Here is a 19,532-nt window from a genome sequence, read left to right on the forward strand (position 1 = left end):
CTCTGAAATCAAAAAACTAAGACAATTTATGCCCAGGGCTCATAATGGAATGAGCTGAAGGAAAGTTTCTAAAGCACAGTTAGTGGTAAAATATGTTGAAAAATCAGAAAAATTCCCCCAGAATTCCTGTAGTTCCAGTAAGTTAAAAAAGCCTAAAGAGGGTAACAACTAATTATGAAGCTTTTTTTACATTATTCTTTTTCTTTTAGTGAGAAACTGATATTTTTTATAAAGAGCTTTCATAGGAAATGAACAGCCAGTGCTGTGCATTGCCTGGGTCAGTGGTTGGGGTTTGGAAGCCAAAGTTCAGGTCCCTGGGTCCTCTCCTCTGCCCTCCTGAGGCTCTCCCTGAGCTGCACCAGGAGCATCTGAGCTGAGGATATCTCAAACCAAGCAGCAGCGTGGCTTTTCTGGGACAGAACTTTTTTTTTTTTCTTAATTTTTGTGTCACTTTGTGCTGCGGGAGGGCCTCGTGCAGCCCCAGGGTGAGGCTGTGCAGCAGCAAGGTCACCGTGCAGCTGGGGAGAGCCTCCTGCCAAGTCTGCCCAGGTCGTGCTGGGAAAGAGATGGGCCCTGATAAACGTGGGGAGCAGCCTGGGAGGGAGGCACAGGAGGAGCAGGGCTGCCACTGGCCCCTGCAGAGACAGCCAGAGGGGAGAGAAAGGCTGAGAACCTGCTCCAGCTTAATCCCCTTAGCTGGACTTCACTGGAGCTGCCTGGAAATCGTTTAAAGAACCTTAAAAATGCAGCTGAGGGATGGGGCTGGCCCTCTGAAATGCAGCTGTGCAGCTCAGTGTGGTAACTGGAGTTTTAAACAAGCAACCAAACATCTCCCCTCCGTTTTCTGTGGTGGCTGTAGGAGATGTGGAGTGGCACTGTGTCACTCTGGAGTGACAGCAGGGTCTGCAGTCACCAGTGCAGAGCTTTGTGTCTGTGTGGAGGCAGCCCTGCTGGTGTCTGTCTGGGGAGACTCTGGCTCATGGTGCTTCAGGGGGCTGTGGGCAGTGGATTTGGCCTCCACATCTCATTTTTCAGCAGTCCTGGGCATTCATTGGGTTATTTCCAGGGCTCAGATAGGGTTCCTTACCATGTGCCACTTCTCAAATTATGCTGGAATTAATTGTGATAAAGGATTGCTATTTCTTCATTACCTGTCACTCAAGGAGCATGTGAAGAAACCAAAATCCTTGAGTAGTGCTTGTAGCCCCATCAATGTGTCTGTGCCTTTGGGGTGAGAACCATGGTGTGGGCTGCTCAGGCACTGGAGGTTTCTCTGTAAACTTCTTTAATTTAAAAAATTAATCTTTTAAGGTATAAAAACTTCTTTCAGCATAGGTATCTAGTTATGTCGATTGGGAATAGCTGGCAGCAGTGTTGCTCACTGAGGTTTGGTTGTGTCTTGCAGCAATCAGGGAGGATGGCATGCCAGGAGGCAGAAACAAAAGCATCGGACCTGTCCAGGTGAGCACGTGTGGCTGTCCCCCCATGTTCCCTTTTGGTCTCCTGCCTTGGCTGGGCTGGGCTCAGGCCACAGCAGCAGCTCAGCCTGGGCTGGGGCTGGCCTGGTTGAGCCTCCATCATCCCTGGCTGTGCCTCTGCAGCATGGCAGGGCTCTGACTCTGCCAGAAACACCTCACGAGCTGTGGGGTGTGAATGGAGCTAGGTGCTGCTGTCCTGGGGTGCTGCAGGGACACACAGCCAGCAGCACCCTGTCCTTTGTGAGCCACACAAGGACGTCTGTCCCTCCATGGCTCCCAGTAAATCTCAATCTGCCTGCTGCAATCCCTTCAGTTGTGGCAAGCAGGGCACCAGTAAATGTCTGTCTGATTGATGGCACAGCTTGTGCAGAGATGCCTTGTAAAGCACGAGGTAATTCAGCACAGCAGCTTGTGCCACACGCCTGAGGAATGATGGCCATTTCCAGCTTGCTTCTGGAAAGGGGGTCTTTTAAAAGTTTACTGTTTATTTTAGCAAAATAGAAATAACACTGAAAGGAGTTTCTGTGAGTCTGAGTGCCTGGGAAGGAGCACTCAGCCCAGAGCCAAGCAAGCACCACACAAACCTGCCTGGAACCACACAAACCTGTTTCCTGCTGTTCACATTAAGGAACATAGAATTAAAAAAAAAAAAAAAAAAAGGCAGCCTCTAAATTTTGTTGCCTTTTCTCCATTAGTGGTGGAACATTCCTCCAGGAGCATGCCCAGCACTTTCTTAAAACTTTATATTACAGTGAACTCAATTAAAAAAAATTTAGTCCATTTTAGCTTTGTATATGTTACTCTCTAGAACTTAAGTATTAGATGCTCAATTGCTACTTCAGGTGCCACCTGATTCTTATCTGGAGGAAAACAGAGAACTGTGTCTCCCTGTAAATGTTTTCCTGACTGGTTTTATATGTGTCACCTTGCCTCTCTTGATTGCTTTATCAAACCAGAGCCTGCCCCACCTCCTCTTTGCCTTTCCCTCTCAGCCCTGAGTGATGTTCCCAATGCTCTGGCCTCAATTACTCCCAGGTTTTTCATGGTGTGATGGTGGTCTGATTTACAGCTCATTGCCATGTCCATCTGACATCATCTCTTCATGTGTCAGTTCCTGTCTGCTGTGCTACCCTCACTTGAATGGTGCTGCAGGGGCTGGAGGTCACCACGATTACCTGTAAATAGAATTTTTCATGTGTGCTGTTAAATGCAGAGGAAGGATGTGGTACCTGCAGGGGGGCAGGAGGGTCAGCCCTGTTGGATGTGACTGAACAAGGTGTTTGCAAACAGAGTCTCTGCTTTTCTGTTCCCAGCCAAAGTAACCATTGTGTCCTGTATTTGACAGATATCAGAGGAAGAGATTGAGAGAATTATGTCTGGGCAAGAATTTGAGGGAGAGGCAAACATGTCATGGAGCAACAACGGAGACAGTGACCACAGTTCCCCTGGAAATGGAGTTTCTGAGAGCAACCAGCCTTCACCTGTTTCTACTCCATCTTCAAGGTGGGAATGACCCCTGAAAGAATTTGGTGTTACAGGAATCTTGGATTTCTTTCCCTGAATGATACTTGGGGTCAGTGTAGGGAAAACATGTGAGTGCATCTTGGTGTAAACTGGTCATGCAGCAGATTCTTACCTCTCTGATTGTGTTCTAAGACAAACAGGCACTGGATTGAAAAGAATTGAACTGGGAAGTGAGATGTTCATGAGAAAAGAAAGGCAATCTTAAATTTAAATTATATTTAAAATAACCCTCAGTTTATATTGATTTGTGTTCTGCAGATCTTGAGAACTTGATCACCTTTCACTGCTCATTCTGCATAAGCTCTTCCTCTGCACTGTGCTCAGATTTTGAAAATAAAACCATTTATGTTAGTAATTGGTGGTGTTACACTAAATTCGGGTACTGTGAGTGCAAACCTCCTGATGCAGCCTTTGATTGCAAACACAGCAAGAATCTCAGACCTGATCCCTCTGCTTCCAGTTGCAGTTTAAGCTTGGCCTTGTTTGTGTTCACTGGCTGTGTGAGTACTTAATGTGCAATCCTAAATTCTGGCTCCGTAAGGAAGCTGGGGTGGAAAGGCTGGGCACAGGTGGGTTTTGGGTTTCTGCTTTGCTCCCTGAATGGCAGCTCAGCAGCAGCTCCCAGATCTTCTCACGTGGAACCAGTGCCCGGCCAGGCTGTGGCCAGTGCACACCCAGCTCCTTCCAGGGCAGAGTCTGAGCACAAAAGCATTTCCATTCTGCATGCTTTCCCTATTGTATTCACGTTAATGGAGCTGGATGCGACATTACAACGAGCCAGGTGGAGTTTTGGGGGCGTATTGAAGAGCTTTTCCTTTTCCAGTAGGTCTGTGGAGCTGAACGGGTTCGCTGCACTCAGGGATCAGTACCTGGGCACGCCGGTGTCCACGCACTACCAGTACCTGCCGCACCTTTTTAGCTACTCGGCGCACTCGGCGCTGCTGGCGCCGCAGCCGCGCAGCCTGGAGCCGCAGTCACACAGCCTCATCAGCCAGCTGCTGTGTGCCGAGGACCTGGAGCCCCTCGGCACCCCCATGCTCATCGAGGACGGGTGCGTGTGACCGCCGGGGACAGCGGGGACATCCCCTGGGGCGGGGCACGGCCAAAGTGCGAGCAGCAAGCCGCGCCCCATCCCATCCTGCTGGGGCGTGTGGGTCTGGCATGGGGTGCTGGGCAGGGGGGTGACCCCAGGGGCTGCAGGAACTCCCCTCAGCCCCAGCCCGGGCAGGGTGGGGGGTGACCATCGTGGTGTCACCAGGTGACACCCTGGACACTGGAAAATTCCTTTGGCGTTTGCCTTGTTTCCCAGTGCCTCATCAGATGATGTCATTCAGTGCTTTTAATGTTTTTTTTTTTCTGCCTTTGTATTAACTGTGCTGCAGGTATAAAGTGACTCAGGCAGAGCTGTTTGCGTTGCTGTGTCGTCTGGCAGATGAATTGCTTTTCAGGCAGATTGCTTGGATCAAGAAGCTGCCGTTCTTCTGTGAGCTCTCCATCAAGGACTATACCTGCCTGCTCAGCTCGACGTGGCAGGAGCTGATCCTGCTCTCCTCGCTGACTGTTTACAGCAAGCAGATCTTTGGGGACCTTGCAGATGTCACCTCCAAGTACTCTCCCTCTGATGATGAGCTGCACAGGTGAGATGGGCTGAGCCCAGGGTGAGGCAGTGACATCTGGAGATGAGGAGCTATGGGAACCCAACAGACAAATGTCCCCTGACCACCTCCTGGGACAGTCACTTTACCTGTGGCTGTTTTCCTTTTGTATTTTTTTAGGGAACAGTTGTTCCCGGCTTAGAAAGCACATCATGGTTAGTCAGTGCTGGATCACAACTTCCTTCTGCAGGGAAGGGCACGGTGATGTGTGGGGCTGTTTGAATTCCATGGAGCAATGCTATTGTACTCTAACAGAGCCCTACAAGCACCTTTTTATGAGGAGGTTAAAAGTAACCAACACTTTGGGTAACCCTGACACACAGGAAAGAAAGTGTTATTTAAAAACCTTTTGGTCCAGTGGAAAGTTCACATAGCTGGTTGTCTGTACTATCAAAGTGTTCATTATTAATTGCTATTTCATTGTTTTGATTAGATAAATTTAAAGATGTTGCAACTTAGCTCTTGTTTTTTCCACAGTACAGACTATCTGATGCTCTGAGGAACTTGCCTTTCATTTATCATTTTGGTCAGGTCGTTGTCTTTTGGTTTGGATGTTTTATTTTGTAGTCTTGGTGCCAGACAGATTCTTCCTTTGGTAGTAGAGTCCCAATCTCACCATATCATGGTAAAACAGGGTTTACAGAAACTGCTGCCCATCCTCCCTTTAAACACCTGCCCTTTGCTCTGGGCTCACGATGCTGCCAGAGCCACCAGGGGATGTCTGATGAGCAGGGATTTAAAACACTGCTGTGGTCCTCGGCCATTGCAGTGTCTCCTGATTCTTGGGGGCTCCTTTGTTCATCTGCTGTGACAAGCAGAGGCCCTGGCTGGCTGAGGAGCTGGCCCCAGGTGTCCCATTTCCTGGGACAGGTTCCTGTGCAGCGCTGCTCTGCACAGCCATTCATCGTGCATCTGGTGCAGCTCCTGCGAGGAGCACAGAGGGTCATAGAAAACCACAATAACACTTGTTCATGCATTCAGCTGTCCTTTTGTTCCTGCTGTCCTGGTCAGAGCCTCACAAGAGAAGTTTTTGTTTCATTTTGAGTTTGTGATAAATGCAAGCGAGAGGTAAGACAGCGAGACAAAGGAGGAATCCTCGCCCTGCAGAAACCAGCAATTCAGAGCTGGTTGCCTTGAAGGTCCTTCAGAGGAGATCTGTGCACATGGATGAAAATAGATGTTCTTGGGAGAGGAATGCTTCTGCAGTCTCTTCTTGTGATTTAGCTTTTCAAGTGTCACTAATTGTCGTTAGTAACCTGGGAGAGTGCACCCCCAAAAAGCCATTTATCAGGAAGCTGCACAGATGAGGGGTGTGGAGCTGCCTGGCTCCCTCCCACTGGTCCTTCAGCCCTGGCTTGGCTGTCTCCAGCAGCAGTGGGATAGCTCATGGGTATCAGTCTCCCTGTCCAAAACACTCGTGGAAAAGCTGGTCCCTTTGGATTTGAGAGGGGCTCTTTTGGAGAGGTGTCCCATTTGTGGGTGTTCTCAAAGAGCCCCTGGCTCTTCTGGCATTGATCAGGAATGACTGCAAAGGGAGCTTCATTAGGGCTCACACCTGGTTGGAGAGATCTCGCTGAGCTGATGGTCTGGCACTTCAGGGTTAATTTCTGCTCTTAAAATGACAAGAGCAGTGCTAAGGCATAGGTGACAAACAAAGGCATAGAATGAGCTCCACAGCCCCTTTGTTTTAATTGCTTCTGACAACTGGCTAAATGTTCTGTTTGCCTGCTAGATCAAATGTTTTCTTTTATTATGCTGTTTTTCTGAAGATGAATATGAAATGAATAGACTCCTGACCTCCCCCAGCACTCCTGATAGCGCTTCCCTTCCCCCTCCTCCCCAGCTGATCTTGACAACTCCCAGCCAGAAACTTGCCTGGTGTAAACTGCGAGGAAAAGTGTGTGGAGGAGTTAGTCCTCGAGAAGAAATAGGGCTGTGAAAAACAGAACAGCTTTGTTTGAAAGGGGGAGGAAAGTATGTGCAGAAAAGTAAGACAGTTCAACTGCGGGAATGAGAGAAGAGCTCTCCTGGATTTATGAAGTGATGAGTGGCTGGTAAAAATGTGCATGCTCTAAAAACAATTAAACCCAACAGATGACTGAGTGGTCTTTGTGCTCATTAACTTCTTGAGCTTTGCAATCTTGCACCTGCAAGATTTTTAATGTCAACTGGAGAGCAAGAAAACTTGTACAACTTTAGATTAGCCGACAAGGCTTTCATCACTTACAATATTACTTTCTTGAAGAACTGACCCGGAGTTCAGACAGCTTGTTTTCACTTTGCAGAGGTCAAACCCCACCATGCATTTTACAAATAACTTTGAAGTAAACAAACACACATGCCAAAATAAGGTATTATTCAGTGAAAAAGGTTCTATTTCTGTTCTATTCAGAGATGGTTTGCTGGCTGTGCTCTTATTCTTTGTGCTGCACAATGCCAGAGCACGCTGAAGCTTCCCGAAACACTTCTGTCCCACTTCTGAGCGCTTCTGCAATATGTGGCTGCTTTCAAGCCAGGGCTGTTGCTGTGAGATGTGTTCCCAAGAGGCTGTTCTGGCCCTGGGCAGGCGTGGGATGGTCTGGAGGTGCCTGCAGACACCCACAGCCCTCCACACCCTCCTGCTCTGCTCCAGCCTGCTCTTTCCCCGTGGTTTTTTTCATGGTGCACACGTGGGGTATTGTTCCTGATGAAATGTGGCACCCTCTTTAGCAGGAGGACTTCATTGTGCACCCAAAAAATCTCCATCAGGCAATTTTCCAGGAGGTTTTGCATCAGTGTGCCCTGTGCTGCCCGTCTCTGTCACTGGCTTCACTACAGATTCCTGGCTCTGTGAAACCCCCTCTGCAGTCAGAACAGGCTGGTGGTGAGCTGAATCACCAAGAGATATTTGTAGGGAAAAAAACCTCTCTGGATTGTGGACCCCCCGTCCCTGGGCCAGGCAGGATGGGACTCTGAGTAACATGGTCTAGTGGAAGGTGTCCCTGCCCTTTGCAGGGAGATGAAACTGGATGAGCTTTGAGGTAATTTCCACCCAAACCATTCCATGGTTCTATGATTCTGCATTTGTAACTGAGACATTTTCCTCCTTATTTTTAGTACCAGCAGACTTCAGGCAGTTCTGATGATTTTCTTTTTTAAAATTCTCTTGCAAGCTGTTAAAATCTCTGAAGTCTCTTTAAAAAGCTTCGTGCCTTCAGTGTGCAGTGCATGTGCTGTGTGTGCTGATGTGTGATCTCTGTCCTGCAGGTTCAGTGAGGAGGGGATGGAGGTGATGGAGCGGCTGATCTACCTCTTTCGCAAATTCAACCAGCTGAAGGTCAGCAACGAGGAGTATGCATGCATGAAAGCCATCAACTTCCTAAACCAAGGTGAGGCAGCAGAGAGGAGGCACCAGCCCCACTTGTTCATTTTTATGCTCCAAAGGGTGAATTTGTAGAACTGGTTTATTTCTTTTTAGAGCTTTTCAGACTCTTTAAAATGTTTACCTTCAGGATATATCCTTAGGTCTCTTAGGCTGGGTTCTTGCTTTTCAGGTTCTATACCTAAATCTGACTCTTCACAGTGAAAGGTAATCAGGAATGAAGTATTTACATGCAGGCCATGAATTCAGGAAAGGGCTGTATCCTCCTGTTGATTAAGCAGCATATTAAAGCTGGCAGTTGAGGCTCCTTCAAGACCCTGGCCGTTTCAAAATCCATGTGGAGACAAATGCTCGGTGAATAGTGTTCAGCTGTAATTTTGGAAATAAATGTCCCCAAAGTCTTTTGTACTATGAAAGATAGTTGCAGTCTGTAAAAATGTGCTGCGGGCTCCCTCCTCCCCCGCTCATTTCCAGAGGCAGATAATGCTGACTCTTCAATCTGTGCCGGGCCGAGGTTCCGGTTTGCTTCCCTGGGCAGTTTCCTGACACTGGATAATGCACTTCTCGAGCTGTCTCCATTGTTTTCCAAAATGTATTTTCATTAACTTCCTGTCTTCTTTTATTTTTAGTTGAAGTTTGCAATTTTTTATGTGAAATACCTGAGACTTATTTTTAAAAGTCAGCTTTTGGGCAGTAGATCAATGCCTCTTCCGTCAGGTGGTCTCCCAGCTCCGAGCCTGCTCCGAGGGTCCACAGTTTCCTCTGTGCTGGATCCTCCCCAGGACCTGTCAGTGCTGATGCTGCTGGTCACTGTGCCACTGGGACTTCCTGCCTGTCCGTTTTTCCTTTGTGTGTGCTGCCTGACATTGGCAAAGCTAAATTTAAAAATAAGAGCTTGACAAGTTTATAAAGCTCCCGTGACATAATTCATAAGCAGATGGGGAGAAATGTGGTGGTATCTTAAATTATAGAGCGAGTGCTGTCCTCAGCTGAGATGATACAGCTAAAAACAATGTGTTTCTGTCTGAGGAGGTGATGTACTGATCTGCTCTGAGAACCAAACCCTGACACCTGGCTGTGTTGTGCCAGGCAGGGATTTCAGTTGCTGGGGCTGTTCTCTCCAAGAGCATTCACTGAGCTGCAGATGAGCAGTGTAGGACATGAGCTGTTCTCTTCCCAGCCTTTTGTGGAGGGACATCCTGCATCCAGACACACATATAAAGACACATCCGTGATGCAGGCACAGCTGAAAGGGAAATGGGAATTTTGGTATTGGTCTAACTGGGTGCTGGAAGCCAGAAGCCCCAAAGCAGGGGCCCACATCAGAGTGACAGAAAGTCTGTCACAAAGAAATGTCAGTAAGTGTGAGGCTGCTGCTCTTCTGAGATGTTTTTGTCATGTCTTCATTGCTCTAATTGTATTCCTTCCCAGATATCAGGGGTCTGACCAACGCCTCCCAGCTGGAGCAGCTGAACAAGCGGTACTGGTACGTGTGCCAGGACTTCACCGAGTACAAATACCCCCACCAGCCAAACCGCTTCCCGGATTTAATGATGTGTTTGCCAGAGATTCGGTATATTGCAGGTAACTTCTGAGCACTGCTCCCGCTGGGAGCAAGTAAGGAAATTTGCTTCTGAAAGATAATCAACTTACTGCAGTGAAATTCTTGTGGACTTTGGTTGAGGATGTTTGTGTGGGACCATTTTCTATAAGAGCTTCTGCCCATCTTTAAGCTCATCCCGTTGCCCTGAGCTCATCCAGTCTGAGGGGCTCTTGGCATGGTCCTGGTGATGCAGGTGGGCACAGGGTTAGTCCCACTCTGGGAAGAGGTGCCTTGCTCCAACCTGACACCATTCAAGTACATTGTTCAGTCTCCCCTTATTCTTCTTTCACTCCCATCTGAGGAGCATTTTGTCTCAAAAGGGTGTAATCCTCGTTTGAGTAGTTATCTCATCAGAATTAGGGAGATCCCTGAACTGAGCAGAAAGTGATCAGCAGAGTTCAGGCTGTAACTCCCAGATTTCCTCGTCTGGACCTCGGAAATCCGCAGGTGAAGTCTCAGCTACAGTTGTGTTGCTAATTAGATCTCCAAGGTCTGGTGTTACTAAAACTGAATGTTCCTGAATGTTATGGCAAAGGGAGATGCTTGCCTGCCTGTGTCAAGGCTCTGTATGCTTCATCCTACTTCGTCATAATGAGCTAGATAATAATCTCAGAGTAGCTCTCGTAATTTACTCACAGACATCAACAAGGGGGTGTGAGGTGAGATGGGATTTAGCCTTTCCCACTTTCTATAAATACTCCAATGTGGAGAAATCATTTTGATCTGACTTCGCCCATTTATTTTGCTTTCTGTTTGTTAAATGATAAATCATATTGTGTCCAAATGCATATCAAATATCTAATGTAGCTGTAGGATGATTAACTGTTTCTGTGAGAGGTTCAAGGTAAAAACCGTCTCCAGTGCTGCTGGCTTAGGTGTCTCTGAAATCTGATTCGGGAGTGGCTGCTAATTCTGGTCTCTTTCTTACCAGGAAAAATGGTGAATGTCCCCCTGGAGCAGCTGCCTCTCCTTTTTAAGGCCGTTCTACATTCCTGCAAGACGAGTGTGAGCAAGGAGTGAGCGCAGCTGGCCCTGGCCGGTGCCTTACACTGAGCCTCGGGCTGGGAGAGGGGCAAACGCCATCCAGGCAGGAGACAGGGCAGGGGGCCTCCCTGCCCTTGTAGCAAGAATCTTTTTTTGTTTGTTTGTTTTTTGTTTTGTTTTGTTTTTTTACTCTTTTTCCTATATATTTATTTCACGACAGAGTTGAATGTATGATCTTCAACACGATGCACATGGTTCTGTAAGAATGCAGCAGATGCATTCTCCAGCGGTTTACAGAATGTGAAGATGTTTAATGTTACAGTGTTTGTTAGGGTTAGTTCTTTTGTATTTGGGGCTGGGGACCGAGATGACTAAGACTACCTCAAGGAGAAGATGCTGTTCACGCACTGCTCTTTCCATGATTTGCATCCAAAGCATTTGTCATAGAGAGCAAATGTTGACAGAGCTGTTATATCCCAAAGGGACGACTTTGGAGAAGTGGGTGCTAGAGAAGTGCCAAGCTTTTTCTTTAATTTTAAAAAGGCAGGGAGTGGAGAAGTCTGTCTAGGCAGTTGGTTTCTTTTCCCCTGGCAGTTTCCAGATGCAGGTTTCCAGTGGGATGGCAGTGCTCTGAGGGGCTCCCTGGCCCTGTCCTCTCTGGAGAGTTGCAGGTGGGGTCTGCCCCAGCCCCTCCTGGCCAGCTGCTCTCTTACTACTGCCACAGCACCTGCCAATTCCTCTGAAATTGTGTTCCTGCAGTTCATTACAGGCTCCTGGCATTACACAAAGGTGCTGCTGTTGCTAGAGAACAGCAAGGACTTTATCATCACTTCCTTAAAATCCATTTTAGGTTTACAAAAGCAGGAAAAACCTACTTAGAGAAGAGGCAGCATTGCCCCTGTTAATGTGTTCCTCCAACATGGTACCTGGATCGAGAGGCTTCTGTGTTACAGCAATTCCCATTTTGGGAGCAGTTACTGTATCCTGTGTTAAATGGGGCCTGTGTAGTGGGGTGAGGGACTCCAGTGTCCTCTGGCAAGGCTTTCTCTGCTGGACTCAGGGAATGGGTGTTCCATAATTATATCCTGCCAGGACTGCCCTGTTCCTTGTGGAATCCCAGGAAAAAGGACATTACTGCTGTACTTGGTTACCTGCCATGTTCTAGGTGTTGCAAGGCTTGGATTTTCCACCTCTCAGCCTCGCCACAATTCCAGATGGAGAACTGGTTTAATGGCAGCTGATTAGCTGATTGAGTGATTGCTGAGTGCTGGTGTTTAGCTAAACTTGGGCATTCTCATGAGTGACCTCATGGTTTCCTGCTTATGGTGGGGAGGTTGGATGAGATGCTCTTGATCTCATCTCCTTCATTAGGAATTAATATTCAAAGACTCCAGTCACTCTCCTAGACAGCCTTGGCTGGGTTTCCTTCCCTTCCTCCTCAGATGTAAATCTGGCATTCACTTAGCAAGGTGATAAGTGTTTGAATGCTGTTTTAAAATACTTGTGGAAACAACTTTTGTTCCTTCAGGGTAGGAGGGACGAGTCACCACCTTTGGTGACAGCTGCGTGGCACAGAGTGAGCACAGCTCAGCAGGGCTGCAGCTGCTGTGCATGAATGTGATGGTGAGCAGGAGAAAAATCCCATTCACCAAAGTCGTCTTTCCCTCCCTCCCTCTCTCCCTCCCTCCCGTGGCCAGTGGGTGTTCCCTGGGTTGCAGCCCGAGGGGGCTGTCACTGCTGGTTTGGCACATCCTGGTCACACCGCTGGCATCCCGCTTGGGCATCTCCCAGCTCAACGGTTTCCCTCTTCTCAAAGTCCATAGCTGTTCATTTCTCATTATTTAACAGGATGTTACGGGTAACAGCTGCTGGGCACAGCAGCAGCTCAGCTCGGTGGAGCTTCGCACCCAAAGGTGGTTCCATAAATCTCATTTACTTTCTGCCAGTACAATGAGACACGTGTGTATTCTCAGGAAAGCCTTCTGCATACAGCCCATACCTCACGTGTTCAGGGGAAGATTTTAGTGTATCTGTTTGTAAGTTAGAATGTATTTCTCAGCTTTTAAGTTTAATTTCCAAATAGCTTGATGTGATCTTTTTATTACGGGTTATTTCTGGCTTGCTGTTTTTTACACTCAAGGAATTGTTAAAATTGCATAGGAGTAATTTTATTCTACAGTTACTGAATTATTATAATCTGTTGATGAATAAGTGTTTTAATTAGTGTACATAAAAGCAGTCATCTTGTTGCCAGCTATCCAACAAAAATAATCTATTGGATAATCTCAAATAATTTCAAAAATAGCCTCCCAAAACTAATGCTATACCAACAACAACCAAAAACCTAAATTCAGTTATGATGACAAACAGACAGGAATGTTCCACTTTCTGTTGTAGAAAGCAAATTTTACAAAGGTTGATTGGCAGCAGTATCCGTTCCCAAATACACATTTGCCATAGGGAGTAGAAAATCCTTCCTGAACTGACAGGTAAGGAAGCAGCAAACAGACCAGACAGAATCACTGGACAGTCATTCCTGATATCTTCTGCACCAAGTCCTCTAATGACTTGTATTTTTTAAACAGGGTAATGTGAATGTGTTGCATTGCAAACTCAGGTATTATGAGAAGGTAGGAATGTAGCTAGAGATGTAGAGATGTTAGGTAGATGTATTTGTGAATTTGGTTTGAAGGACACCCTGGAAAGGTTGGAATTTTTGTTCCATTCTTCACGTAACATTCAGTTTACAGGGACTCATATTTTATTTGTGCTTAATGCTACTAGGGGGAAGTTCATTATCTTTGGTATCTATCTGCTCTTGCTTATCTGACCTTCTGTCATAGAGAAATCTATCAACAATAATAGTCTTTGGTAGAATTTTCTGCCATGACAAGTCAATTTTTATCCCCGATTTGAAAGATAGATTGGCTGGCTGACCCCCTCTTCTCCTTCAAAGCATCTGTGCAGATGGAAAGCTGAAGAGTTACTTTTAATCTAAACAGAGATTTGGGACATAAATTTGAAGTGCTCAGGCTCACGTGCTCAGGGGAGGCTGGAAGGGGTCCCTGCTCACAGGACTCAGTCCCAGGAGAATGCCAGACCTCGGAGCCTCAACAAAACCTTCTGCAAAGTGAGTTTTGTTCCCCTTCAGCTCAGGCTCCTCCAAGTGGGCTGAGCCTTGCCCCCTCAGTGTGGGTCAGTTGCCATCCCTGTTCTCAGCATGTCCAGCCCCTGGGCAGGGGATGAGCAGCTGGACCTGGCACTCCCTGCCCTGCCCCTGTGCTGCTCAGCTGTGATCTGTGCCAGTGCCCTTCATGCTCTCACTTCTGCAGAGCCACTGCATGCTTTGGGCCATCAGGGAGCATCTGGATTCTTCTGTAATTCTTAAATCCAGAGATTTCATTCTTAAACCTTTTGCCATCTCCCATCACACACAGGCAGAAGGGGGAGCATGGCGTTTTCAGAGTGACCAGTGCTCAGTGGCATTGCAGCTGCAGGGGACCTGCCACCCTCCTACCACCCATTTTCCAGTGCTGGGCTGTTGCTTTCAGGGTGCCCATGAAAGGGAAGGGTCCCAGGGGTGCTAGCAAGGCTCCTGGGCTGCTCTCACTTGCTGGTGAGGGCCTTGGTGGCCCCGTCCCCACCCATGCAAAGGTTCAAGTGCCTCTGCTGCCATCCCTCCCTGTGCCAGCAGGATCTGTCCTTGCTCCTCAGGCTTCTGCACAGACCCACAGCCACTTCAGGTAAAGGTGTTTAAGTCTTGTCCTTCAAACCAACTTTAAAAAAAAAAAAAAAGCCACCACTTGAATTTCTTTTATCTTTACATTTTTTTAAAGGAAAAAAAGGAAAAAAAAGATTCTCCTGTGAATGTGCTATTTCCCATTCGTTCTTTCTTCCTTCTTGGTTTTGATTTGAAGCTATGAAGCTCAGTGTCTGTGAAAATGTTGTTATTTCTCAGGATAATAAGCGGCAATCATCCCTGCCACATGAAAGGCAGGAGAAAGGGGGAAACTTGGGGAACTAGTTAAAGTATGAAACTAATTTTTAAGTTGTAGATGATGTGTAAATGGAGGGGAGTGCATAGCTATCAGTATCAAGCTGTGGTGTTTCTCTGGGTTCACGGTGTGTTGTTTCAATGCACAGAAGCTCAGGGATAAGTATTTAAAATGTGACCCAGAGAAACCCTAGTTTTGATGTTGCAACAGTTGCTTCTTTCCCAGCTTGTCTGGAGGACCCACCAAGAACCCCATATGGGGATTTTGGGGGAAAAGTTTTGTGTTTGGCTGTGGGAGCTTGCCTGCCAAAGGCTCAGATGTGGTCCCGTGGGCAGAGCATCCCAAAGGTGCACGGGGCTGTATGAGGCTGTGCCCTTGCACCACGCAGCAGCTGGGCACCAGCTCTGTCTGTGGGGCTCAATTTCTGCCCCTGTTACCTCATCCCTCTGCCTTTGGTGTTAAATGTCTGACTGCTCATGGAAAAGGGGAAACAGGAATTTCTCATTGTGTCCCTGGCAGCCAGTTACAGGGCTCTGTACTCTGTTTGTTGCTTAGGAATTCTTAATTTTCATCAGTACAATTTTCTCACTGTGGCTGTAGACACAGTCAGTTTGAGAAGGGCACAGGTGTGTGACTCTGGTTGGGTTACAGCTGCTATGAGTGTCCAAATGACCCCGACCAGCCACAGACACAGCCAGCACTGGGTCAGCAAAAGTTTGAAGGGCTGAAACCTCCTCCCAGCACCCTCAGCCAGGATCTGCAAATCTGAGTTTAAATCAGCCTCACAAAAAGCTGGGAAGGCCAATCCAGGCAGTGCCTTTCCCTTGGAAAAAAAAAAAAAAATTAAAATAGCTCCTGTGAGCTGCCCTCTGACAAGTCTGTGAAAGAAGCAACATGGTTCAGTGGAAGAAATGCCCCCAAGGGCAAAAAGAAACAGAATTGAGACCAGATGACGATCAACCTTAACAAAGCCTTTTGTGATTCATTGTTTTCTTTCAATTTATAAAATGTCTTGTAATAGTTGATAACATTATTGACTCAATTTCCATAACTAAACTACCTCGTGTGACATCCTGTTTATCATCTCAAAGGGATTGTGTGAAAAACTAAACACTGCCAGTGTCTGTTGCCAGTGAGGAACAGGGGCTGTGATTGCTGGAGTTGTGTTTCCCTTCCCGTGGGCTGGGGCTTGGCTCCTGTCACTGCTGTGTGTCCCGTGCCTGAGGCTGAGCTCTGCTGTCCCTCCCTGGGGAGGATGTGGCTCATGGCACTTTGGGTTTTGTCAGTGCCCATCAAGCCACAGACCTGGTTCCAGCTCAGTCCTGGTGCAGAGGCTGCCTTTGTAACCTGTGACCTCACAGGGCCTCGTGTGTCCATCCTGGGTCAGGTTTGTGTCAGCCCCTTGCTGGTTTGAGGGATGTTTCCAAGAGGCTCAGTCCCAGTCGTTGGGTCCTTCTTGGTGACGTTCCCAGTGATGGTTTCTCCCGTTCATTTTTCTCACAATCCCTTGTGTAAATCAGGGAAGCAGGATGTTGCCTGGCATGACACACAGTGAACATTGGCACACTCAGAGCTGGGGCTGGGGCAGGAGGGTGGCCTGGCCCCGTGTCACCCACGGGGGCACAGGCACCGGGAGCTGTCCCCTCACCGCGCCACGACCAAATGAATGTTTCTGCTGGCAGCTCCCTGCCAGCCCGGCCTGCCCCTGCCCCTGCTCTGCTCTGGGACTTGACTACCTGTGGAAATGTGACCAATAAGTGTTGAATGCATGTTTAGTGAGTGTTTAGCTGTATGAACTAATAAATGTGAAATGTTCTGCACCGCTGGTGTCTCCTGGCTGTTTGTGCCTTCTCCTTTTGGTGGTGGCTGTCTCTCAGGGAGGGTGAGCCCAGCACTGCTCTGGCTGGTGGCTGTGGCCCTGTCCTGTCTGCTGCTGTGCTTCTGCAATGGACTGTGACTGTGGGGAAGGCCTTGGCGCTGCTGCTGTGGCTGGGAACTGGGATAAGGGCACTGTGCCACACAGAATTTATTCCCAGTGAGGGACCCTGAAGATCAGCAGTGCTGGGGCTCCCTGTGAGGTGGCACAGGATGCTCTGCACACGTGGGGTGATGGGTTTGTCCTCACCTTCAAACGAAGCTGGAGCTGTGCAGAGGCAGCCTCTCCCCTCACCCTGGGCTGCCTGGAAAGCCAGGCTGGAGTGGGAAAAGTACCAGCACCTTTTAATTTTCAGCTCAACCCCTACTGACCACTGTATTTTGATTAGAGCTCTGCTTCCTTTTCATCTCGGTGCTGTGGCGGGTGACAAGTGCCACAGCCTCGTGTGCACGGCGCAATAGTTTATCACCGAAGGCCAGCGGCTCTATGAATCCAGAGCCAGCACGGAACAAATCACGCTGTCACTAACGTCAAACTTGTTAACCTGATCTTTGGTGGATCACTAGTGTCAACATTGCATGGGACATACATTATCGGGCCCAAGGACTTAGGGAGATGTGTTTGTCAGGCTGCTCTGTCACAGTCCCACTCTTGACCTTCGCAAAGTAACTTTCAAGGGTAAGCTGCTTTCCTCTTGACAGGAGTGGCTGTTCCCAGGAGGGTGTCACCCCATGGGCCCTGCCTCGGACAGGGCTGGGGGATCAGCTGGGTCACCTCCCTGCAGCAGCACAGTCAGTCCAGCAGTGGGTGAAAGATCTGCTGGGATGGCCCTGTGGGGCCTCCTCCTGAGTTGGGGAAGGTTCTCTGTTGATGTCCACCCTGCCCATGTCTATTCCGTGAGCTTTCCCCATCTTGTCACCAACTGTTCCCACATCTCTCCTCGTCCTTTCCCCAGTCACTGTCCGTTTGGAATTCACACCTGAAAAACAGAGTTCTGAGTGCAGCAGACTGGTGGATCTCCATTGTCTGGTCCATCACAAGTCTCTCACATCTCAGTTTTCCAAGTGTGGACGCTTCTGATGGGGTTGATCACTGCTGCATTGGTCAGATGAAGGATGGGTCACCATGGGTGGGCTGGCAAGACCATGGAGAGGAGGTGTGTGCTCCAGGTAAGCTCCTGTCCAAGCTTTTGGGGTCAGTTGGGATTTCAGTACCTTTATTGGGGTGGATCCTCTCCCTGCAGCCTGCCATGGGTGGGAGGGGAGCAGTGCCAGGGCTGGGTGCTGAGCGGCCAGCAGGTTGGGGCTGTGCTGGAGAAGATGACTCATGTCTGGGAGGACCCTGAGGCAAATGCTGGGTCTGTGCTCCACATCACTGTCCTCGTGGGCCGACCCTGCTAATCAACTGTGAAAGAGAGAGAGAAAGCTGGAGAGAAATCTTTCTCTCTGCTAACCTCATCACAATAAAGATTCCTATAAAGAGCTCTTATCCTTGAAGAAAATGAGGTACATAAGCAGGAATAGTAAACAAAAGGCTGTCATTTTGACCCAGGAGTGCTTCATGTTGTTGGCAACTGCCAAGAGGAAACATAAAGAGAGGCTGCATCCAAGTCCCAATTATGCAGAACTATGTGACTGATATGTCAATGAGTCCCCCCGGGAGGAGACCACCAGCACTTCCCAGGGCTGCCTGCACAGCATCTGCACCCGCCGCCATGGCCGGGCCGCCCGCGCCCCGAGCGAAGGCGTGTGTGGCATCGGAAGAATGCGGGGGACAAGGTAATGTCATCGGGAACGCTCTCGCCGAAGTCCTCGCCGCACGCACATTATCAGAGCAGGGCCCGGAGTCAGGGACTGCGGGCAGGCAGCGGCGTTTGGCAAACGGTAGTGCCGGCCACACCTGCTGCAGGCACGCTCCGGGAACGTGGCGCAGGCAGGAGGGCTGCCCCGCGCCGATAAGCTGAGTGGATGGAGATAAAATCCGAGCAGGAGATATGCTTTGCTGAGCATCAAGGCTAAGCACCAGCAAGGAGCCAAAGCACGCTGCGGCCCGCAGCGGGTGGTGCGGATCTGTGGGCTCCGGCTGCGCCGTGGCCGTGAGGGAAGGAGATGGGGCAGGACGGTCTCCAAACCAACAGCCAGGGCTTCAGTGATGGACGTGCCAGTGCTTGGTCCCATCGAGGGAACAGAGCTGTGCTGCTCCCTTGGCCAGGACAACGCTGCTCAGGGCAGCAGCTTTGGGACCTATCCCCCGCCCTGAACATCCCCTCTCTGTGCTGCTGGAAGCCAGGCCCACCTCATCCTTCCCTCCTAGGTGCTGTGACTTCCAAAATGTCACCTTCCTGTACCTCCTCGCTGTCCCCAGGAACCCCTAAGGTTGCCAGGAGCTGGCTCTACCTGGTGCCTGTGGAGCGTGGCCTTCCCAAAGCCACCCTCCGAAATCCACCCTCACGCCAACAGCCAGGCCCAGGCGCTGGCCCTGACCGTGGCCGCGCGCCCGCTGCAGGAGCCAGGCCACAGCCTTGGCCAGGGCCCGCGCAGAGGAAAGTGCCCAAGGCCGGCAGGGACGTATTTACCCCCGAGAGCACCTTGCTGCAAAAATAGCAAGTGGCCGGTGTGAGGCCGGGGCTTCCCAGGGGAACAATGCCTGGCAGGAGGAAGCGGCCGCGGCCGGCCCGCAGCTCTGTCCCGCCTTGTGCGGCGCTGAGCCGCGAGCCGCTGCGTGCCGGCCCGGCAGGGACCTTGAACCTGACACAGATTTATTTTCTCTGACATTGGCATCGCATCGGAACATCTGGCATGTGGCTGATAATTGCTGGGGATCGGGGCGGAAGCCACTCCAGGCCTGGCGCTTCTTCCAGAGCTCTGTTTTCATTAGTTTTTCTCCTCTCTTCAGCTGCAAAGCAAGGAAAAAACAAGCAGGGCTGTGCAGCCTGCACTCCCACTCCTCTCCTCTCAGCACCCGGGGCTCGCTGCTTCCCTCACTCTGCATGGGAATGCTGTAGGGCACATCGCTGTCACACCATGGCAGGGCTGTGCTCACACGGAAAGAGGACA

General features: G+C 49.3%; 1 protein-coding gene across 3 annotated transcripts in view; it reads left to right on the forward strand.

The window, feature by feature from the left end:
* NR6A1 (nuclear receptor subfamily 6 group A member 1) overlaps window positions 1-16,420 on the forward strand; it is a 72,307-nt gene extending 55,887 nt beyond the window's left edge. For 2 of the 3 annotated variants that reach the window (XM_088177622.1, XM_088177624.1), the window contains 7 exons: window positions 1,406-1,461; window positions 2,824-2,981; window positions 3,826-4,053; window positions 4,385-4,639; window positions 7,904-8,025; window positions 9,450-9,602; window positions 10,553-16,420. In XM_088177622.1, coding sequence (XP_088033748.1) covers window positions 1,406-1,461; window positions 2,824-2,981; window positions 3,826-4,053; window positions 4,385-4,639; window positions 7,904-8,025; window positions 9,450-9,602; window positions 10,553-10,641 — 1,061 coding nt within the window. In that variant the 3' untranslated portion in view covers window positions 10,642-16,420. The remainder of the gene's footprint in view (window positions 1-1,405; window positions 1,462-2,823; window positions 2,982-3,825; window positions 4,054-4,384; window positions 4,640-7,903; window positions 8,026-9,449; window positions 9,603-10,552) is intronic. The other variant, XM_088177623.1, reaches the window with a different exon arrangement.
* Window positions 16,421-19,532: the final 3,112 nt, after the last annotated feature.

This window comes from Sturnus vulgaris, chromosome 22 (assembly GCF_052056855.1).
Source record: "Sturnus vulgaris isolate bStuVul1 chromosome 22, bStuVul1.hap1, whole genome shotgun sequence".
Classification (NCBI taxonomy): Eukaryota; Metazoa; Chordata; class Aves; order Passeriformes; family Sturnidae; genus Sturnus; species Sturnus vulgaris.